The sequence below is a fragment of the Cyclopterus lumpus genome, chromosome 2 (genome assembly GCF_009769545.1).
Source record: "Cyclopterus lumpus isolate fCycLum1 chromosome 2, fCycLum1.pri, whole genome shotgun sequence".
Classification (NCBI taxonomy): domain Eukaryota; kingdom Metazoa; phylum Chordata; class Actinopteri; order Perciformes; family Cyclopteridae; genus Cyclopterus; species Cyclopterus lumpus.
Window position 1 is genome coordinate 2,537,928 of NC_046967.1, and position 25,571 is coordinate 2,563,498.

General features: G+C 37.3%; 1 protein-coding gene across 1 annotated transcript; it reads left to right on the forward strand.

Moving 5' to 3' along the window:
- Positions 1–432: 432 nt before the first annotated feature.
- LOC117746105 (NACHT, LRR and PYD domains-containing protein 12-like) lies at positions 433–25,571 on the forward strand (the record flags this gene model as incomplete). The annotated part of the gene is made up of 17 exons (XM_034554964.1): positions 433–563; positions 913–1,015; positions 2,695–2,814; positions 3,049–3,159; positions 3,242–3,385; positions 3,468–3,617; positions 3,749–3,803; positions 4,796–5,024; positions 5,104–6,916; positions 7,000–7,173; positions 7,641–7,814; positions 9,966–10,139; positions 12,582–12,755; positions 15,751–15,924; positions 18,367–18,540; positions 21,536–21,709; positions 25,400–25,571. Coding segments are annotated over exons 2-17 (4,101 nt in total), but the record flags the coding sequence as incomplete, so codon positions are not given.

A 25,571-nucleotide genomic window follows, 5' to 3' on the forward strand; every position in this document is an offset into this window, starting at 1 on the left:
AGTACCAACACGTAACAGTAATACCTAAATGGAAATCAAAAAGGTATTCATTTATAATTTGTACAATATTTATTATATATAAAGTGTTAATTACATCAGAAATATTATGATATTGTTTCTAATATAAAGACATGTTTATAAGGTTTGTTGAACATTTAATTAATTGTGCTACTCAGTAAATAAACGGTATAAATACTGTACATACAGTTTACATGAACATATTGTAGTCTATGGATCAGAGGCTCGAGCTGGTGGACAATCACAACCAGCAGCTGTTTGTGAACGTGTGAGTACAGAAGGGAAGTCTGTGTGTGCTGAACAAGTGGAAACACATCCATTATCATTCACTTTTGACTATCCACACCTGTTGGACTGGTTCTGACGTCACGCAGTTTGATTTTGGACTTGGACTCTGAAGAGATGGGGGCGTGACGGCGTCCTCAGATCAAATGCACACACACAACAGGACTGACAGGAAGACATGAGCAGCTTCTTCTCTCCAGAGGTTCCTCCACACATGAAGGCGAACGTGTCTGTAAACTGACCTGAGGTCAGTTCAGCAGGTGAGAATCCGACCAGAGGAATCTGGACATTTCTGATCATCAGGATCACTTTGACCACTTTGTGTTCTTTCTCTCTTTAACTGGACGGTAGAAATGGATCCTGATGCTGATTGGCTGATCATTTATTTTGCTTGCAGGTCGAATAATAGTCTATCATTAATATTTGAGTTAAAGGACAGTGACATGATGTGCACGTCTTATAATAAAATAAGAGCTAAAACCTTGAACCAACTTGAGTTTGACAACTTAATGAAATATGCGTCCGAACCGGTTTGACAGCGTTCCAGTGTTTGTGTCATGTGACGTGAGTGTCGTAGTCATGACAGCAGGTGTTTGTGTCTGTGTGAAGGTGTGGACTCTGCTATGAATCAGTGGGAGGACAGAGAGGAGGGACTCCCTCCCTCTAAAACCACTCTGTGTGGGGAACATGACAGCCAGACCAAAGCTCAGAGGTGAGACCAGGACCACTAACAGACCAGGACCTCTAACAGACCAGGACCACTAACAGGCCAAGACCACTAACAGACCAGGACCACTAACAGGCCAAGACCACTAACAGACCAGGACCACTAACAGGCCAAGACCACTAACAGACCAGGACCACTAACAGGCCAAGACCACTAACAGACCAGGACCACTAACAGACCAGGACCTCTAACAGACCAGGACCACTAACAGGCCAAGACCACTAACAGACCAGGACCACTAACAGACCAGGACCTCTAACAGACCAGGACCACTAACAGACCAGGACCACTAACAGACCAGGACCACTAACAGACCAGGACCTCGAACAGACCAGGACCACTAACAGACCAGGACCACTAACAGACTAGGACCACTAACAGGCCAGGACCACTAACAGAACAGGACCACTAACAGACCAGGACCACTAACAGACCAGGACCACTAACAGACCAGGACCTCTAATAGACCAGGACCACTAACAGACCAGGACCTCTAACATACCAGGACCACTAACAGGCCAAGACCACTAACAGACCAGGACCACTAACAGACCAGGACCTCTAACAGACCAGGACCACTAACAGACCAGAACCACTAACAGACCAGGACCTCTAACAGACCAGGACCACTAACAGACCAGGACCTCTAACAGACCAGGACCACTAACAGGCCAGGACCACTAACAGACCAGGACCTCTAACAGACCAGGACTACTAACAGACCAGGACCACTAACAGACCAGTACCACTAACAGACCAGGACCTCTAACAGACCAGGACTACTAACAGACCAGGACCTCTAACAGACCAGGACTACTAACAGACCAGGACCTCTAACAGACCAGGACCTCTAACAGACCAGGACCACTAACAGACCAGTACCACTAACAGACCAGGACCTCTAACAGACCAGGACCACTAACAGGCCAGGACCACTAACAGACCAGTACCACTAACAGACCAGGACCTCTAACAGACCAGGACTACTAACAGACCAGGACCTCTAACAGACCAGGACCTCTAACAGACCAGGACTACTAACAGACCAGGACCTCTAACAGACCAGGACCTCTAACAGACCAGGACCACTAACAGACCAGTACCACTAACAGACCAGGACCTCTAACAGACCAGGACTACTAACAGACCAGTACCACTAACAGACCAGGACCTCTAACAGACCAGGACTACTAACAGACCAGGACCTCTAACAGACCAGGACCTCTAACAGACCAGGACCACTAACAGACCAGGACCACTAACAGACCAGGACCACTAACAGACCAGGACCTCTAACAGACCAGGACCACTAACAGACCAGGACCTCTAACAGACCAGGACCACTAACAGGCCAGGACCACTAACAGACCAGGACCTCTAACAGACCAGGACCACTAACAGACCAGGGCCGCTAACAGACCAGGGCCTCTAACAGTCCAGGACCGCTAACAGACCAGGTCCACTAACAGACCAGGACCACTAATAGACCAAGACCACTAACAGACCAGGACCACTAATAGACCAAGACCACTAACAGACCAGGACCGGTAACAGACCAGGACTTCTAACAGACCAGGACCACTAACAGACCAGGACTCTTCTCCATGTCACATCACTCCTCCGTCATTATTCACCCTCTAAGCTCTGTGTGTTGTGTTGAACAGACCTGACTCACCTGGACCTGGACCTGGACCTGGACCTGGATCCAGTTGTGTATCCATTAACAGTGAAGAGTCTATGGACTTTCCTCCTACTTTTAAAAGACAACCCCCTCCAGAGACTCAGTGAGTTAAGATAGTATATAATCACACATCACGTCTGCAAGTGTTCATTCTAGCTGATGAACACTTTTATATACATAATATACATTTATAGAAGCATGCATGTGTATTAATAAAGACAATCGTGAACATAAAATCACTCCACTGGATCTCTAACAGACCAGGACTCTTCTCCATGTCACATCACTCCTCCGTCATTATTCACCCTCTAAGCTCTGTGTGTGTTGTGTTGAACAGACCTGACTCTCCTGTACCTGGACCTGGACCTGGACCCAGCTGTGTGTCCATGAAGAGTGACCAGTCTATGATAACCCCTTTAGCATTCAAAGATGGACTTCAGTCTTTTGGGTAAGTTTTTACAACCAAAAGAAACTAAATCTGTCAGAATTTTACTGAACATTTGTATTCATCAGCACTGTGTTTCTGTCAGGGTCCATCAGCAGAGAGCTGACTCTCCTGGACCTGGACCTGGACCTGGAACTAGACCTGGACCTGGACCCAGCTGTGTGTCCATGAAGAGTGACCAGTCTATGATAACCCCTTTAACATTCAAAGATGGACTTCAGTCTTTTGGGTAAGCTTTTACAACCAAAAGAAACTAAATCTGTCAGAATTTTACTGAACATTTGTATTCATCAGCACTGTGCTTCTGTCAGGGTCCATCAGCAGAGAGCTGACTCTCCTGGACCTGGACCTGGAACTAGACCTGGACCTGGACCTGGACCCAGCTGTGTGTCCATGAAGAGTGACCAGTCTATGAGAAGCCCTTTAACATTCAAAGATGGACTTCAGTCTGTTAAACTAAGGTGAGCTTTCATTAGGCTACTGTGTTTCTATCAGGATCCATCAGCAGAGATCAGACTCTCCTTTACCTTTGATTTCAGGATTCCTTAAGACAGAACATAATATACAACTTGTACTTTTGTTTTCTCCAAAGAGTTCAGCAACAGAGATCCCAAGTGATCCCAAGAGACCTGGACCCCATATTTAAGGTGTGTGAGTCAGAGACTGTATACAATATAGAGATGGTCAAAGAGTTGGATCGCTGATGGAGCTTAGACGGGCAGGTGAAGCAACACCTGTCAATCAAAGAGGCCACGCCCTCCATGTCTATCTTTTAGGCCTAATATAATTTAAATGGCTGAGTTATATATCTGTGGGGATTAACTCACCTTTGGAGCTTTTGTGTGTGCACTGACTAGCTAATCACCACCACAGTGCACAGCGCTCATACAGGAGGACCAATGACAACGCCGTCCTGACTGCGTTGTCATGGAAGCGTAACACCCATCTTCAAGTACCCCCGAGGTTAAAACTATGCTCTGTAAGCACTATGCTGTCGAGGATAGCTCTGTTAACACTTATAGCACAGTTAGCTGCTAGCTGCAAGCTCAGACGTCTCAGCGTCTAGCAGCTAACGGTGCTAACAGTGTGCAGGAAGGTACCCACACGGCTGTTTGGGGGCCAATCACACGACACATTAAATCAAGGAAAGCTTGCAAGCACAAAAAGGAGGGTTCTCAGGTATCGTTTGATTGGAGAAGTTTCGATACTACTTGGTTCTGGGTTATTTCGGGATTCTCGGCCCTAACTTGATGAAACATGGATTAAAGCTAAGTTCCTACCCGAGTCTTATGTATTAAACCTCCTCTGACCTCTGATGTCAACATTTAGACATCAGAGGTCAAGATGAAAAATTGAGCTTGTTTTTCATTGTCAGTTGGTATTATTGTCTTAGATTTACAATAATATTTCCCAGAATGCATTGTTAATCTACATTAACACACTGTTCACAGATTAGGTAGTAAAACACTTGAGAAAACAATAATAACACGATACTAAAATAATATAAACTTTTACAGTTTTGATGTAACATGAAAGCTAGAAGCTGAAATTCAGGAGATATTTCAAAGCTTTGAACCGACCTCAATACACCATTTTAAATATAAATACATGTAAATACACTTGTATTGTTTGGTTCCAGCTGCTTGAGAAGAACATTGTCAGCTTTATGAAGAGCGAGCTGAAGAAGATGCAAAAGGTCCTCAGTCCAGATTACCCAGAAGGCTCTGCGGGTCAGAAGGAAGATGAGGAGGTGTTGGACGGTGAGGATGAAGAGCAGATGAGGAGCAGCGGGGAAGCATTTCTGAAGATCACACTAAACCTCTTGAGAAGAATGAAGCAGGAGGAGCTGGCTGACTGTCTGCAGAGCAGTAAGAGGATTTAAAAGACTTTACAATTAAACAGAAGACCACCACTCACTAATTTCATCTATGATTTCTGTCATTCCAGAAACTAGTGCTGCAGTGTGCCAACATGAACTCAAGTCTAACCTGAAGAAGAAGTTCCAGTGTGTGTTTGAGGGGATCCCTAAAGCAGGGAACCCAACCCTCCTGAACCAGATCTACACAGAGCTCTACATCACAGAGGGAGGGACTGCAGAGGTCAATGAGGAGCACGAGGTCAGACAGATTGAAACAGCATCCAGGAAACCACACAGACCAGAAACACCCATCAGACAAGAAGACCTCTTCAAAGCCTCGTCTGGAAGAGAGGAACCAATCAGAACAGTGATGACAAAGGGAGTGGCTGGGGTTGGGAAAACAGTCCTAACACAGAAGTTCACTCTGGACTGGGCTGAAGACAAAGCCAACCAGGACATCCAGTTCATGTTTCCATTCACGTTCAGAGAGCTGAATGTGCTGAAAGAGAAGCAGTTCAGCTTGGTGGAACTAGTTCATCACTTCTTCACTGAAACCAGAGAAGCAGCAATCTGCAGGTTTGAAGAGTTCCCGGTTGTGTTCATCTTTGACGGTCTGGATGAGTGTCGACTTCCTCTGGACTTCCACAACAATGAGGTCCTGACTGATGTCACAGAATCCACCTCAGTGGATGTGCTGCTGACAAACCTCTTCAGGGGGAAACTGCTTCCCTCTGCTCGCCTCTGGATAACCACACGACCTGCAGCAGCCAATCAGATCCCTCCTGACTGTGTTGGCTTGGTGACAGAGGTCAGAGGGTTCACTGACCCACAGAAGGAGGACTACTTCAGGAAGAGGTTCAGAGATGAGGAGCAGGCCAGCAGGATCATCTCCCACATCAAGACCTCCCGTAGCCTCCACATCATGTGCCACATCCCAGTCTTCTGTTGGATCACTGCTACAGTTCTGGAGGACGTGTTGAAGACCACAGAGGGAGGAGAGCTACCCAAGACCCTGACTGAGATGTACATCCACTTCCTGGTGGTTCAGTCCAAAGTGAAGAAGGTCAAGTTCGATGGAGGAGCTGAAACGGATCAACACTGGAGTCCAGAGAGCAGGAAGATGACCGAGTCTCTGGGAAAACTGGCTTTTGATCAGCTGCAGAAAGGGAACCTGATCTTCTATGAATCCGAGCTGACAGAGTGTGGCATCGATATCCGAGCAGCCTCAGTGTACTCAGGAGTGTTCACACAGATCTTCAGAGAGGAGAGAGGACTGTACCAGGCCCAGGTGTTCTGCTTCGTCCATCTGAGTGTTCAGGAGTTTCTGGCTGCTCTTCATGTCCATCTGACCTTCAGCAACTCTGGTGTCAACCTGATGGCAGAAAAACAACCAAGACCTAAAGGCCTTGGTTGGCCTAAAGTATTGAGAGCAGAACCTAAACTAAAACATCTCTACCAGAGTGCTGTGGACAAGGCCTTACAGAGTCCAAATGGACACCTGGACTTGTTCCTCCGCTTCCTCCTGGGTCTTTCCCTGGAGACCAATCAGACTCTCCTACGAGGTCTGCTGACACAGACAGGAAGTAGCTCACTGACCAATCAGGAAACAGTCCAGTACATCAAGAAGAAGATCAGTGAGAATGTTTCTCCAGAGAAAAGCATCAATCTGTTCCACTGTCTGAATGAACTGAATGATGGTTCTCTGGTGGAGGAGATCCAACAGTCCCTGAGATCAGGACGTCTCTCCATAGATAAACTGTCTCTTGCTCAGTGGTCAGCTCTGGTCTTCATCTTACTGTCATCAGAAAAAGATCTGGAGGTGTTTGACCTGAAGAAATACTCTGATTCAGAGGAGGCTCTTCTGAGGCTGCTGCCGGTGGTCAAAGCCTCCAACAAAGCTGTGTACGGATACCTTATCATTACAAAATGGGTTTGATGTTTCACTTTGAACATTTTGTTTGTATTAATCCCTGTTCCTCCCTTAGGCTGAGTGGCTGTAAACTCTCAAAGAGAAGCTGTGGAGCTCTGTCCTCAGTCCTCAGCTCCCAGTCCTCTAGTCTGAAAGACCTGGACCTGAGTCACAACAAGCTGCAGGATTCAGGAGTGAAGCTTCTCTCTGCTGGACTGGAGAGTCCACACTGTGCACTTGAACATCTCAGGTCAGGATCAGCTGATTTACCACACAGATGATGTAGTGGTCTAAGTGTCTGATAGACTGAGTTCATGGTGGTTTCCCAACATGTTACTGAGGGAGAACAATGTCTACTGGTGTCTCTGCTGATATGCATCTGGAAATAATGCTGTGAACTGAATGGAGAAGTGGCCACTATCCTGCTGGGGATCAAAGTGGTGGATGTCTTGTCCACCAACATGAAGATCTTTTGGCCCTCCTGCTTTCAGGGAACCAGGACGCTTTGAGTCCTGATTTGAGTTTGTTAGAGCTGGAAGAACTTCTTTCACTGGAATCAGGGTTTGAAATGTGTTTACAGGGACATGATTTTAACAACATGTCTGTTTACAAAAGAAGATGAAACCAAAATGAAAGCCACTCATGTTAATGATGTAAATAATATATTCATTGTGTATTGATATGATAAACTCTGTGTGTTGTTTTGTGTGTTTTCAGTCTGTCAGACTGTCAGATCTCAAAGGAAGGCTGTTCTTCTCTGGGATCAGCTCTGAAGTCAAACCCCTCCAGTCTGAGAAAACTGGATCTGAGTGTAAACCAGCTGCAGGATTTAGGAGTGAAGCTGCTGAGTGGTTTTCTGGAGAGTCCACATTGTAGTCTGGAGACTCTGAGGTGGGTTCACTGTCTGCTGCTAGTGTAGCACCTTCATGTTTAATCAATAACTATTTGATTGATCTACGTATTGATCCATCAAGTGTTACATTTTCTGGTAATATGTTCCACTTCACATCAGCTGCCTCGTTGTCTGCATGTCATCCTCTAGACCAGGGGTCACTAACAGGTGGACCGCGGTCCAGACCCAGACCCCTTTTTCTCTGGACCGAAAACCGATAGATAATTGAGATTTATTACATTTTCACAAGTCACTTCTATTTCACCGGCTCAGCTCTTCTAGTCTTTACGGCTCTCCTTCAGCGGTCCAGGAAACACAGCGGCCAATTACACGCGTTGTAAATCATCTCACGTGATGCTACTCGGCCAATCACACATGTGTATTCAGATAAGCCCCGCCCTCGACTCGAGTGCCATATTCACTCACACGGGAGCGACAGGAGACCCGAAAGATGGAAAAGTACGCGAGTCAGAGAAGTTCCAAAAAGAGAAATGTGGACATCTTAACCAGAGCTTAACCACGAATGGACTCAGTTATGTTTATTGTTCCCACAACAAGTTCAACAGCAGCATGTCTCACGTTCAGAGATATTAAAGCAGAGATATTAAAGCAGAGATATTAAAACAGAGATATTAAAACAGAGATATTAAAACAGAGATATTAAAGCAGCGATATTAAAGCAGAGATATTAAAGCAGAGATATTAAAGCAGAGATATTAAAGCAGAGATATTAAAGCAGCGATATTATAGCAGAGATATTAAAACAGAGATATTAATGCAGCGATATTAAAGCAGAGATATTAATGCAGCGATATTAAAGCAGAGATATTAAAGCAGAGATATTATAACAGAGATATTAAAACAGAGATATTAATGCAGCGATATTAAAGCAGAGATATTAAAACAGAGATATTAAAACAGAGATATTAAAGCAGCGATATTAAAAAAGAGATATTAAATCAGAGATATGAAGCTACGAGACAAAGCTCAGATCTTTGGAGCAAACGTACCCTAAGAGCCCAAAATGATCAGAATCTAACACATGAATTATAAATAAAGCTAAGAGCCCAATATGATCAGAATCTAACACATGAATTATAAATAAAGCTAAGAGCCCAATATGATCAGAATCTAACACATGAATTATAAATAAAGCTAAGAGCCCAAAATGATCAGAATCTATTACATTAATTAATTGATGAACAATGATGTGAACAGAGAGAAATGAGCTGAAACAAGTGGTTTCATAACCAGATGAAGTCCCTGCACACACATTTCTGCTTCTAGATAACAATAATATAATATCTTGGCTCTTTTGATTGACAACGCTTGACGCCCCAATAAACTGAATTTAAAGCTGCAGGACAATTCAGTTAAATTATTATTTCTAAAATAAAGTCCTTTATTTTAAGTCACATTTTTCAAAAGCTTTCTGTTTTAAATCCAGCCTTTATTTTACTTTAAATAAGAGAAGATAATGTATTTATTATTAGAGTATGTCATATTTATAATCAATCCAGTTAAATTGGAAATCTGTTATATTAAATATTTTGTAGATGTTATATAATTTAGTTTTCTTTATTTAATTTGACAGTCAGTTGTTTACTACATACAGACGTTAATACAACTGTTGGCTACTTCAATGCTTATGGCACAAAATCATAGAGCGCATATTTGACATTGATGTTCTGGACCTTTAATGAGGAAGTTCTCTCTAACTGGACCTCGCTGAATTTTAATTGAATACCCTGATATACAATCATGAAATGTACAACTTGTCTGGCTTCATGCTGCTGATGGTTATATATATATATATATATATATATATATATATATATATATATATATATATATATATATGAAACAAGTCATGACTCCTCCTGCCGTAAGCTGCTTCTACACGTCTGCTACCAGCTGCAGGAAACCTTGTGAAGTGGAGTTCACCATTTAAAACCTGATCACATCTGATTGATTATGAACAGATTGTTTCTATCATCATTTCTTCTTCTTACAGGGACATGATTTTAACAACATGTCTGTTTACAAAAGAAGATGAAACCAAAATGAAAGCCACTCATGTTAATGATGTAAATAATGATTCATTGTGTATTGATATGATAAACTCTGTGTGTTGTTTTGTGTGTTTTCAGTCTGTCATGGTGTCAGATCTCAAAGGAAGGCTGTTCTTCTCTGGGATCAGCTCTGAAGTCAAACCCCTCCAGTCTGAGAAAACTGGATCTGAATGGAAACCAGCTGCAGGATTCAGGAGTGAAGCTGCTGAGTGGTTTTCTGGAGAGTCCACATTGTAGTCTGGAGACTCTGAGGTGGGTTCACTGTCTGCTGCTAGTGTAGCACCTTCATGTTTAATCAATAACTATTTGATTGATCTACGTATTGATCCATCAAGTGTTACATTTTCTGGTAATATGTTCCACTTCACATCAGCTGCCTCGTTGTCTGCATGTCATCCTCTAGACCAGGGGTCACTAACAGGTGGACCGCGGTCCAGACCCAGACCCCTTTTTCTCTGGACCGAAAACCGATAGATAATTGAGATTTATTACATTTTCACAAGTCACTTCTATTTCACCGGCTCAGCTCTTCTAGTCTTTACGGCTCTCCTTCAGCGGTCCAGGAAACACAGCGGCCAATTACACGCGTTGTAAATCATCTCACGTGATGCTACTCGGCCAATCACACATGTGTATTCAGATAAGCCCCGCCCTCGACTGGAGTGCCATATTCACTCACACGGGAGCGACAGGAGACCCGAAAGATGGAAAAGTACGCAAGTCAGAGAAGTTCCAAAAAGAGAAATGTGGACATCTTAACCAGAGCTTAACCACGAATGGACTCAGTTATGTTTATTGTTCCCACAACCAGTTCAACAGCAGCATGTCTCACGTTCAGAGATATTAAAGCAGAGATATTAAAGCAGAGATATTAAAGCAGAGATATTAAAGCAGAGATATTAAAGCAGCGATATTAAAGCAGCGATATTAAAGCAGAGATATTAAAACAGAGATATTAAAGCAGAGATATTAAAACAGAGATATTAATGCAGCAATATTAAAGCAGAGATATTAAAGCAGAGATATTATAACAGAGATATTAAAACAGAGATATTAAAGCAGAGATATTAAAACAGAGATATTAATGCAGCGATATTAAAGCAGAGATATTAAAGCAGAGATATTAAAGCAGCGATATTAAAAAAGAGATATTAAATCAGAGATATGAAGCTACGAGACAAAGCTCAGATCTTTGGAGCAAACGTACCCTAAGAGCCCAATATGATCAGAATCTAACACATGAATTATAAATAAAGCTAAGAGCCCAATATGATCAGAATCTAACACATGAATTATAAATAAAGCCAAGAGCCCAATATGATCAGAATCTAACACATGAATTATAAATAAAGCTAAGAGCCCAATATGATCAGAATCTAACACATGAATTATAAATAAAGCCAAGAGCCCAATATGATCAGAATCTAACACATGAATTATAAATAAAGCTAAGAGCCCAATATGATCAGAATCTATCACATGAATTAATTGATCAACAATGACGTGAACAGAGAGAAATGAGCTGAAACAAGTGGTTTCATAACCAGATGAAGTCCCTGCACACACATTTCTCCTTCTAGATAACAATAATATAATATCTTGGCTCTTTTGATTGACAACGCTTGACGCCCCAATAAACTGAATTTAAAGCTGCAGGACAATTCAGTTAAATTATTATTTCTAAAATAAAGTCCTTTATTTTAAGTCACATTTTTCAAAAGCTTTCTGTTTTAAATCCAGCCTTTATTTTACTTTAAATAAGAGAAGATAATGTATTTATTATTAGAGTATGTATTATTTATAATCAAACCAGTTAAATTGGAAATCTGTTATAATAAATATTTTGTAGATGTTATATAATTTAGTTTTCTTTATTTAATTTGACAGTCAGTTGTTTACTACATACAGACGTTATTACAACTGTTGGCTACTTCAATGCTTATGGCACAAAATCATAGAGCGCATATTTGACATTGATGTTCTGGACCTTTAATGAGGAAGTTCTCTCTAACTGGACCTCGCTGAATTTTAATTGAATACGTTGATATACAATCATGAAATGTACAACTTGTCTGGCTTCATGCTGCTGATGGATATATATATATATATATATATATATATATATATATATATATATATATATATATATATAGATCTATATATCTATATCTATATATATATATATATATATATATATATATATATATATATATATATATATATATATATCTATATATATAGATATATATATATATACATATATATATATATATATGTATATATATATATATATCTATATATATATATCTATCTATCTATCTATCTATCTATCTATCTATATATATATATATATATATATATATATATATATATATATATATATATATATATATATCTCATATATGAAACAAGTCATGACTCCTCCTGCCGTAAGCTGCTTCTACACGTCTGCTACCAGCTGCAGGAAACCTTGTGAAGTGGAGTTCACCATTTAAAACCTGATCACATCTGATTGATTATGAACAGATTGTTTCTATCATCATTTCTTCTTCTTACAGGGACATGATTTTAACAACATGTCTGTTTACAAAAGAAGATGAAACCAAAATGAAAGCCACTCATGTTAATGATGTAAATAATGATTCATTGTGTATTGATATGATAAACTCTGTGTGTTGTTTTGTGTGTTTTCAGTCTGTCAGACTGTAAGATCTCAAAGGAAGGCTGTTCTTCTCTGGGATCAGCTCTGAAGTCAAACCCCTCCAGTCTGAGAGAACTGGATCTGAGTGGAAACCAGCTGCAGGATTCAGGAGTGAAGCTGCTGAGTGGTTTTCTGGAGAGTCCACATTGTAGTCTGGAGACTCTGAGGTGGGTTCACTGTCTGCTGCTAGTGTAGCACCTTCATGTTTAATCAATAACTATTTGATTGATCTACGTATTGATCCATCAAGTGTTACATTTTCTGGTAATATGTTCCACTTCACATCAGCTGCCTCGTTGTCTGCATGTCATCCTCTAGACCAGGGGTCACTAACAGGTGGACCGCGGTCCAGACCCAGACCCCTTTTTCTCTGGACCGAAAACCGATAGATAATTGAGATTTATTACATTTTCACAAGTCACTTCTATTTCACCGGCTCAGCTCTTCTAGTCTTTACGGCTCTCCTTCAGCGGTCCAGGAAACACAGCGGCCAATTACACGCGTTGTAAATCATCTCACGTGATGCTACTCGGCCAATCACACATGTGTATTCAGATAAGCCCCGCCCTCGACTCGAGTGCCATATTCACTCACACGGGAGCGACAGGAGACCCGAAAGATGGAAAAAGTACGCGAGTCAGAGAAGTTCCAAAAAGAGAAATGTGGACATCTTAACCAGAGCTTAACCACGAATGGACTCTGTTATGTTTATTGTTCCCACAACCAGTTCAACAGCAGCATGTCTCACGTTCAGAGATATTAAAGCAGAGATATTAAAGCAGAGATATTAAAGCAGCGATATTAAAACAGAGTTATTAGAGATATTAAAACAGAGATATTAAAGCAGAGATATTAAAGAAGATATATTAAAGCAGAGATATTAAAGCAGAGATATTAAAACAGAGATATTAAAACAGAGATATTAAAACAGAGATATTAAAGCAGCGATATTAAAGCAGAGATATTAAAACAGAGATATTAAAGCAGCGATATTAAAACAGAGATATTAAAACAGAGATATTAAAACAGAGATAATAAAGCGGAGATATTAAAGCAGAGATATTAAAACAGAGATATTAATGCAGCGATATTAAAGCAGCGATATTAAAGCAGCAATATTATAGCAGAGATATTAAAGCAGAGATATTAAAGCAGAGTTATTAAAGCAGCGATATTATAACAGCGATATTAAAGCAGAGATATTAAAACAGAGATATTAAAGCAGCGATATTAAAACAGAGATATTAAAGCAGAGATATTAAAACAGAGATATTAAAGCAGAGATATTAAAGCAGCGATATTAAAGCAGCGATATTAAAGCAGAGATAATAAAACAGAGATATTAAAGCAGAGATATTAAAACAGAGATATTATAACAGCGATATTGAAACAGAGATATTAAAGCAGAGATATTAAAGCAGAGATATTAAAGCAGAGATATTAAAGCAGAGATATTAAAGCAGAGATATTAAAGCAGAGATACTAAAGCAGAGATATTAAAGCAGAGATATTAAAGCAGCAATATTAAAGCAGCGATATTGTAACAGCGATATTAAAGCAGAGATATTAAAGCAGCGATATTATAACAGCGATATTAAAGCAGAGATATTAAAACAGAGATATTAAAGCAGAGATATTAAAGCAGAGATATTAAAGCAGAGATATTAAAGCAGCGATATTAAAGCAGAGATATTAAAGCAGCGATATCAAAGCAGCGATATTAAAGCAGAGATATTAAAACAGAGATATTAAAGCAGAGATATTAAAGCAGAGATATTAAAGCAGAGATTTTAAATCAGAGATATGAAGCTGCGAGACAAAGCTCAGATCTTTGGAGCAAACGTACCCTAAGAGCCCAAAATGATCAGAATCTAACACATGAATTATAAATAAAGCTAAGAGCCCAATATGATCAGAATCTAACACATGAATTAATTGATCAACAATGACGTGAACAGAGAGAAATGAGCTGAAACAAGTGGTTTCATAACCAGATGAAGTCCCTGCACACACATTTCTCCTTCTAGATAACAATAATATAATATCTTGGCTCTTTTGATTGACATCGCTTGACGCCCCAATAAACTGAATTTAAAGCTGCAGGACAATTCAGTTAAATTATTATTTCTAAAATAAAGTCCTTTATTTTAAGTCACATTTTTCAAAAGCTTTCTGTTTTAAATCCAGCCTTTGTTTTACTTTAAATAAGAGAAGATAATGTATTTATTATTAGAGTATGTATTATTTATAATCAATCCAGTTAAATTGGAAATCTGTTACAATAAATATTTTGTAGATGTTATATAATTTAGTTTTCTTTATTTAATTTGACAGTCAGTTGTTTACTACATACAGACGTTAATACAACTGTTGGCTACTTCAATGCTTATGGCACAAAATCATAGAGCGCATATTTGACATTGATGTTCTGGACCTTTAATGAGGAAGTTCTCTCTAACTGGACCTCGCTGAATTTTAATTGAATACCCTGATGTACAATCATGAAATGTACAACTTGTCTGGCTTCATGCTGCTGATGGATATATATATATATATATATATATATATATATATATATATATATATATATATATATATATATATATATATATATAGATATATAGATATATATATCTATATATCTATATATATCTATCTATCTATCTATCTATCTATCTATCTATCTATATATATATATATATATATATAGATAGATAGATAGATAGATAGATAGATAGATAGATAGATAGATAGATAGATAGATAGATAGATAGATAAATAGATAGATAGATAGATAGATAGATAGATAGATAGATAGATAGATAGATAGATATATATATATATATATATATATATATATATCTCCATATATGAAACAAGTCATGACTCCTCCTGCCGTAAGCTGCTTCTACACGTCTGCTACCAGCTGCAGGAAACCTTGTGAAGTGGAGTTCACCATTTAAAACCTGATCACATCTGATTGATTATGAACAGATTGTTTCTATCATCATTTCTTCTTCTTACAGGGACATGATTTTAACAACATGTCTGTTTACAAAAGAAGATGAAACCAAAATGAAAGCCACTCATGTTAATGATGTAAATAATGATTCATTGTGTATTGATATGATAAACTCTGTGTGTTGTTTTGTGTGTTTTCAGTCTGTCATGGTGTCAGATCTCAAAGGAAGGCTGTTCTTCTCTGGGATCAGCTCTGAAGTCAAACCCCTCCAGTCTGAGAAAACTGGATCTGAATGGAAACCAGCTGCAGGATTCAGGAGTGAAGCTGCTGAGTGGTTTTCTGGAGAGTCCACATTGTAGTCTGGAGACTCTGAGGTGGGTTCACTGTCTGCTGCTAGTGTAGCACCTTCATGTTTAATCAATAACTATTTGATTGATCTACGTATTGATCCATCAAGTGTTACATTTTCTGGTAATATGTTCCACTTCACATCAGCTGCCTCGTTGTCTGCATGTCATCCTCTAGACCAGGGGTCACTAACAGGTGGACCGCGGTCCAGACCCAGACCCCTTTTTCTCTGGACCGAAAACCGATAGATAATTGAGATTTATTACATTTTCACAAGTCACTTCTATTTCACCGGCTCAGCTCTTCTAGTCTTTACGGCTCTCCTTCAGCGGTCCAGGAAACACAGCGGCCAATTACACGCGTTGTAAATCATCTCACGTGATGCTACTCGGCCAATCACACATGTGTATTCAGATAAGCCCCGCCCTCGACTGGAGTGCCATATTCACTCACACGGGAGCGACAGGAGACCCGAAAGATGGAAAAGTACGCAAGTCAGAGAAGTTCCAAAAAGAGAAATGTGGACATCTTAACCAGAGCTTAACCACGAATGGACTCAGTTATGTTTATTGTTCCCACAACCAGTTCAACAGCAGCATGTCTCACGTTCAGAGATATTAAAGCAGAGATATTAAAGCAGAGATATTAAAGCAGAGATATTAAAGCAGAGATATTAAAGCAGCGATATTAAAGCAGCGATATTATAGCAGAGATATTAAAACAGAGATATTAAAGCAGAGATATTAAAACAGAGATATTAATGCAGCAATATTAAAGCAGAGATATTAAAGCAGAGATATTATAACAGAGATATTAAAACAGAGATATTAAAGCAGAGATATTAAAACAGAGATATTAATGCAGCGATATTAAAGCAGAGATATTAAAGCAGAGATATTAAAGCAGCGATATTAAAAAAGAGATATTAAATCAGAGATATGAAGCTACGAGACAAAGCTCAGATCTTTGGAGCAAACGTACCCTAAGAGCCCAATATGATCAGAATCTAACACATGAATTATAAATAAAGCTAAGAGCCCAATATGATCAGAATCTAACACATGAATTATAAATAAAGCCAAGAGCCCAATATGATCAGAATCTAACACATGAATTATAAATAAAGCTAAGAGCCCAATATGATCAGAATCTAACACATGAATTATAAATAAAGCCAAGAGCCCAATATGATCAGAATCTAACACATGAATTATAAATAAAGCTAAGAGCCCAATATGATCAGAATCTATCACATGAATTAATTGATCAACAATGACGTGAACAGAGAGAAATGAGCTGAAACAAGTGGTTTCATAACCAGATGAAGTCCCTGCACACACATTTCTCCTTCTAGATAACAATAATATAATATCTTGGCTCTTTTGATTGACAACGCTTGACGCCCCAATAAACTGAATTTAAAGCTGCAGGACAATTCAGTTAAATTATTATTTCTAAAATAAAGTCCTTTATTTTAAGTCACATTTTTCAAAAGCTTTCTGTTTTAAATCCAGCCTTTATTTTACTTTAAATAAGAGAAGATAATGTATTTATTATTAGAGTATGTATTATTTATAATCAAACCAGTTAAATTGGAAATCTGTTATAATAAATATTTTGTAGATGTTATATAATTTAGTTTTCTTTATTTAATTTGACAGTCAGTTGTTTACTACATACAGACGTTATTACAACTGTTGGCTACTTCAATGCTTATGGCACAAAATCATAGAGCGCATATTTGACATTGATGTTCTGGACCTTTAATGAGGAAGTTCTCTCTAACTGGACCTCGCTGAATTTTAATTGAATACGTTGATATACAATCATGAAATGTACAACTTGTCTGGCTTCATGCTGCTGATGGATATATATATATATATATATATATATATATATATATATATATATATATATATATATATAGATCTATATATCTATATCTATATCTATATATATATATATATATATATATATATATATATCTATATATATATATATCTATATATATAGATATATATATATATACATATATATATATATATATGTATATATATATATATATCTATATATATATATCTATCTATCTATCTATCTATCTATCTATCTATATATATATATATATATATATATATATATATATATATATATATATATATATATATATATCTCATATATGAAACAAGTCATGACTCCTCCTGCCGTAAGCTGCTTCTACACGTCTGCTACCAGCTGCAGGAAACCTTGTGAAGTGGAGTTCACCATTTAAAACCTGATCACATCTGATTGATTATGAACAGATTGTTTCTATCATCATTTCTTCTTCTTACAGGGACATGATTTTAACAACATGTCTGTTTACAAAAGAAGATGAAACCAAAATGAAAGCCACTCATGTTAATGATGTAAATAATGATTCATTGTGTATTGATATGATAAACTCTGTGTGTTGTTTTGTGTGTTTTCAGTCTGTCAGACTGTAAGATCTCAAAGGAAGGCTGTTCTTCTCTGGGATCAGCTCTGAAGTCAAACCCCTCCAGTCTGAGAGAACTGGATCTGAGTGGAAACCAGCTGCAGGATTCAGGAGTGAAGCTGCTGAGTGGTTTTCTGGAGAGTCCACATTGTAGTCTGGAGACTCTGAGGTGGGTTCACTGTCTGCTGCTAGTGTAGCACCTTCATGTTTAATCAATAACTATTTGATTGATCTACGTATTGATCCATCAAGTGTTACATTTTCTGGTAATATGTTCCACTTCACATCAGCTGCCTCGTTGTCTGCATGTCATCCTCTAGACCAGGGGTCACTAACAGGTGGACCGCGGTCCAGACCCAGACCCCTTTTTCTCTGGACCGAAAACCGATAGATAATTGAGATTTATTACATTTTCACAAGTCACTTCTATTTCACCGGCTCAGCTCTTCTAGTCTTTACGGCTCTCCTTCAGCGGTCCAGGAAACACAGCGGCCAATTACACGCGTTGTAAATCATCTCACGTGATGCTACTCGGCCAATCACACATGTGTATTCAGATAAGCCCCGCCCTCGACTCGAGTGCCATATTCACTCACACGGGAGCGACAGGAGACCCGAAAGATGGAAAAAGTACGCGAGTCAGAGAAGTTCCAAAAAGAGAAATGTGGACATCTTAACCAGAGCTTAACCACGAATGGACTCTGTTATGTTTATTGTTCCCACAACCAGTTCAACAGCAGCATGTCTCACGTTCAGAGATATTAAAGCAGAGATATTAAAGCAGAGATATTAAAGCAGCGATATTAAAACAGAGTTATTAGAGATATTAAAACAGAGATATTAAAGCAGAGATATTAAAGAAGATATATTAAAGCAGAGATATTAAAGCAGAGATATTAAAACAGAGATATTAAAACAGAGATATTAAAACAGAGATATTAAAGCAGCGATATTAAAGCAGAGATATTAAAACAGAGATATTAAAGCAGAGATATTAAAACAGAGATATTAAAACAGAGATATTAAAACAGAGATAATAAAGCGGAGATATTAAAGCAGAGATATTAAAACAGAGATATTAATGCAGCGATATTAAAGCAGCGATATTAAAGCAGCAATATTATAGCAGAGATATTAAAACAGAGATATTAAAGCAGAGTTATTAAAGCAGCGATATTATAACAGCGATATTAAAGCAGAGATATTAAAACAGAGATATTAAAGCAGCGATATTAAAACAGAGATATTAAAGCAGAGATATTAAAGCGGCGATATTAAAGCAGAGATATTAAAGCAGCGATATTAAAGCAGCGATATTAAAGCAGAGATAATAAAACAGAGATATTAAAGCAGAGATATTAAAACAGAGATATTATAACAGCGATATTGAAACAGAGATATTAAAGCAGAGATATTAAAGCAGAGATATTAAAGCAGCGATATCAAAGCAGCGATATTAAAGCAGAGATATTAAAGCAGAGATACTAAAGCAGAGATATTAAAGCAGAGATATTAAAGCAGCAATATTAAAGCAGCGATATTGTAACAGCGATATTAAAGCAGAGATATTAAAGCAGCGATATTATAACAGCGATATTAAAGCAGAGATATTAAAACAGAGATATTAAAGCAGCGATATTAAAGCAGAGATATTAAAGCAGAGATATTAAAGCAGCGATATTAAAGCAGAGATATTAAAGCAGCGATATCAAAGCAGCGATATTAAAGCAGAGATATTAAAACAGAGATATTAAAGCAGAGATATTAAAGCAGAGATATTAAAGCAGAGATTTTAAATCAGAGATATGAAGCTGCGAGACAAAGCTCAGATCTTTGGAGCAAACGTACCCTAAGAGCCCAAAATGATCAGAATCTAACACATGAATTATAAATAAAGCTAAGAGCCCAATATGATCAGAATCTAACACATGAATTAATTGATCAACAATGACGTGAACAGAGAGAAATGAGCTGAAACAAGTGGTTTCATAACCAGATGAAGTCCCTGCACACACATTTCTCCTTCTAGATAACAATAATATAATATCTTGGCTCTTTTGATTGACATCGCTTGACGCCCCAATAAACTGAATTTAAAGCTGCAGGACAATTCAGTTAAATTATTATTTCTAAAATAAAGTCCTTTATTTTAAGTCACATTTTTCAAAAGCTTTCTGTTTTAAATCCAGCCTTTGTTTTACTTTAAATAAGAGAAGATAATGTATTTATTATTAGAGTATGTATTATTTATAATCAATCCAGTTAAATTGGAAATCTGTTACAATAAATATTTTGTAGATGTTATATAATTTAGTTTTCTTTATTTAATTTGACAGTCAGTTGTTTACTACATACAGACGTTAATACAACTGTTGGCTACTTCAATGCTTATGGCACAAAATCATAGAGCGCATATTTGACATTGATGTTCTGGACCTTTAATGAGGAAGTTCTCTCTAACTGGACCTCGCTGAATTTTAATTGAATACCCTGATGTACAATCATGAAATGTACAACTTGTCTGGCTTCATGCTGCTGATGGATATATATATATATATATATATATATATATATATATATATATATATATATATATATATATATATATATATATATAGATATATAGATATATATATCTATATATCTATATATATCTATCTATCTATCTATCTATCTATCTATCTATCTATATATATATATATATATATATAGATAGATAGATAGATAGATAGATAGATAGATAGATAGATAGATAGATAGATAGATAGATAGATAGATAGATAAATAGATAGATAGATAGATAGATAGATAGATAGATAGATAGATAGATAGATATATATATATATATATATATATATATATATCTCCATATATGAAACAAGTCATGACTCCTCCTGCCGTAAGCTGCTTCTACACGTCTGCTACCAGCTGCAGGAAACCTTGTGAAGTGGAGTTCACCATTTAAAACCTGATCACATCTGATTGATTATGAACAGATTGTTTCTATCATCATTTCTTCTTCTTACAGGGACATGATTTTAACAACATGTCTGTTTACAAAAGAAGATGAAACCAAAATGAAAGCCACTCATGTTAATGATGTAAATAATGATTCATTGTGTATTGATATGATAAACTCTGTGTGTTGTTTTGTGTGTTTTCAGTCTGTCATGGTGTAAGATCTCAAAGGAAGGCTGTTCTTCTCTGGGATCAGCTCTGAAGTCAAACCCCTCCAGTCTGAGAGAACTGGATCTGAGTGGAAACCAGCTGCAGGATTCAGGAGTGAAGCTGCTGAGTGGTTTTCTGGAGAGTCCACATTGTAGTCTGGAGACTCTGAGGTGGGTTCACTGTCTGCTGCTAGTGTAGCACCTTCATGTTTAATCAATAACTATTTGATTGATCTACGTATTGATCCATCAAGTGTTACATGTTCTGGTAATATGTTCCACTTCACATCAGCTGCCTCGTTGTCTGCATGTCATCCTCTAGACCAGGGGTCACTAACAGGTGGACCGCGGTCCAGACCCAGACCCCTTTTTCTCTGGACCGAAAACCGATAGATAATTGAGATTTATTACATTTTCACAAGTCACTTCTATTTCACCGGCTCAGCTCTTCTAGTCTTTACGGCTCTCCTTCAGCGGTCCAGGAAACACAGCGGCCAATTACACGCGTTGTAAATCATCTCACGTGATGCTACTCGGCCAATCACACATGTGTATTCAGATAAGCCCCGCCCTCGACTCGAGTGCCATATTCACTCACACGGGAGCGACAGGAGACCCGAAAGATGGAAAAAGTACGCGAGTCAGAGAAGTTCCAAAAAGAGAAATGTGGACATCTTAACCAGAGCTTAACCACGAATGGACTCTGTTATGTTTATTGTTCCCACAACCAGTTCAACAGCAGCATGTCTCACGTTCAGAGATATTAAAGCAGAGATATTAAAGCAGGGATAATAAAGCAGAGATATTAAAACAGAGATATTAAAGCTGAGTTATTAAAACAGAGATATTAAAGCAGAGATATTAAAACAGAGATATTAAAGCTGTGATATTAAAGCAGAGATATTAAAACAGAGATATTAAAGCAGAGATACTAAAGCAGATATATTAAAACAGAGATATTAAAAAAGAGATAATAAAGCAGCGATATTATAACAGCGATATTAAAGCAGAGATATTAAAACAGAGATATTAAAGCAGAGATATTAAAACAGAGATATTAAAGCAGCGATATTATAACAGCGATATTAAAGCAGAGATATTAAAATAGAGATATTAAAGCAGAGATATTAAAACAGAGATATTATAGCAGAGATATTAAAACAGAGATATTAAAACAGAGATATTATAACAGCGATATTAAAGCAGAGATATTAAAATAGAGATATTAAAGCAGAGATATTAAAACAGAGATATTAAAGCAGAGATATTAAAGCAGAGATATTAAAGCAGCGATATTAAAACAGAGATATTAAAGCAGAGATACTAAAGCAGCGATATTAAAACAGAGATATTAAAACAGAGATATTAAAGCAGCGATATTATAACAGCGATATTAAAGCAAAGATATTAAAACAGAGATATTAAAGCAGAGATATTAAAACAGAGATATTAAAGCAGAGATATTAAAGCAGAGATATTAAAGCAGAGATATTAAAGCAGGGATATTAAAACAGAGATTTTAAAGCAGCGATATTAAAGCAGAGATATTAAAACAGAGATATTAAAGCAGCGATATTAAAAAAGAGATATTAAAACAGAGATATTAAAGCAGCGATATTATAACAGAGATATTAAAGCAGCGATATTAAAACAGAGATATTAAAGCAGAGATATTAAAGCAGAGATATGAAGCTACGAGACAAAGCTCAGATCTTTGGAGCAAACGTACCCTAAGAGCCCAAAATGATCAGAATCTAACACATGAATTATAAATAAAGCCAAGAGCCCAATATGATCAGAATCTAACACATGAATTATAAATAAAGCTAAGAGCCCAATATGATCAGAATCTAACACATGAATTATAAATAAAGCTAAGAGCCTGTTGAGTTGTAGTGGATTTTATATACACTTGCACATGTAGATAAGAGAGGTTATGTTTTAAATTAATACATAAAGAAAGATATGATCATTAATTTGAGGAATATTCTGAGGAATGTATTATGAAGCATAAGAGAGGATCACTGTTTTATTATTCTGTTTGTTAATGACAAATGTAATGATTCATTGTATGATGCATGGGAATGAATGGATGTTTTATTGTTTAGACAGTAGTTAAAGGGATGCCGATTGAAACCTGAGATGTTGCTTTTATTCTGTAGGCAGGATAATAGGGTTTTATTCTGAAGGGGAACTTCCTGTCCTTGACCGGAAGTGTGATCTTTGACCCCGCTAGTTTATCGATTTGAGGCATTCTTTGAAGTGGCCAATGGAACTAACCCTCAGGTGTGAACCTTATGTCTTATTCGCTGGTCAGCGTAGCATGCTGTGTCTCTGAAAGGTATTTGCATGAATACCTCCACTAACCAATGGGAGCTTAGCTCAGCGAATGGACTGTGAATAAAACTAATTGTGAGACGTGAATTTGGTCTCTTACGTGGTGACGCAAGACAGAAACTGTTGGCTAAGTCAGGAGACTGTGGAAGCGAAGCCATGTGAGCGCGTCCGGGCCTGGACCATGTATGTATACAGATGACTCTAGTTTGTTATGATTAAATAATGATTATTATATATCTCTGGCTTCGGAGCTTCTTCTTCCAAGCACAAGGTAGCTCGAGACTCTCTGAACTCTTACAAGCCCAATATGATCAGAATCTATCACATGAATTAATTGATCAACAATGACGTGAACAGAGAGAAATGAGCTGAAACAAGTGGTTTCATAACCAGATGAAGTCCCTGCACACACATTTCTCCTTCTAGATAACAATAATATAATATCTTGGCTCTTTTGATTGACAACGCTTGACGCCCCAATAAACTGAATTTAAAGCTGCAGGACAATTCAGTTAAATTATTATTTCTAAAATAAAGTCCTTTATTTTAAGTCACATTTTTCAAAAGCTTTCTGTTTTAAATCCAGCCTTTATTTTACTTTAAATAAGAGAAGATAATGTATTTATTATTAGAGTATGTATTATTTATAATCAAACCAGTTAAATTGGAAATCTGTTATAATAAATATTTTGTAGATGTTATATAATTTAGTTTTCTTTATTTAATTTGACAGTCAGTTGTTTACTACATACAGACGTTAATACAACTGTTGGCTACTTCAATGCTTATGGCACAAAATCATAGAGCGCATATTTGACATTGATGTTCTGGACCTTTAATGAGGAAGTTCTCTCTAACTGGACCTCGCTGAATTTTAATTGAATACGTTGATATACAATCATGAAATGTACAACTTGTCTGGCTTCATGCTGCTGATGGATATATATATATATATATATATATATATATATATATATATATATATAGATCTATATATCTATATCTATATCTATATATATATATATATATATATATATATATATCTATATATATATATATCTATATATATAGATATATATATATATACATATATATATATATATGTATATATATATATATCTATATATATATATCTATCTATCTATCTATCTATCTATCTATCTATATATATATATATATATATATATATATATATATATATATATATATATATATATATATATATCTCATATATGAAACAAGTCATGACTCCTCCTGCCGTAAGCTGCTTCTACACGTCTGCTACCAGCTGCAGGAAACCTTGTGAAGTGGAGTTCACCATTTAAAACCTGATCACATCTGATTGATTATGAACAGATTGTTTCTATCATCATTTCTTCTTCTTACAGGGACATGATTTTAACAACATGTCTGTTTACAAAAGAAGATGAAACCAAAATGAAAGCCACTCATGTTAATGATGTAAATAATGATTCATTGTGTATTGATATGATAAACTCTGTGTGTTGTTTTGTGTGTTTTCAGTCTGTCAGACTGTCAGATCTCAAAGGAAGGCTGTTCTTCTCTGGGATCAGCTCTGAAGTCAAACCCCTCCAGTCTGAGAAAACTGGATCTGAGTGTAAACCAGCTGCAGGATTCAGACTTGAAGCTGCTGAGTGGTTTTCTGGAGAGTCCACATTGTAGTCTGGAGACTCTG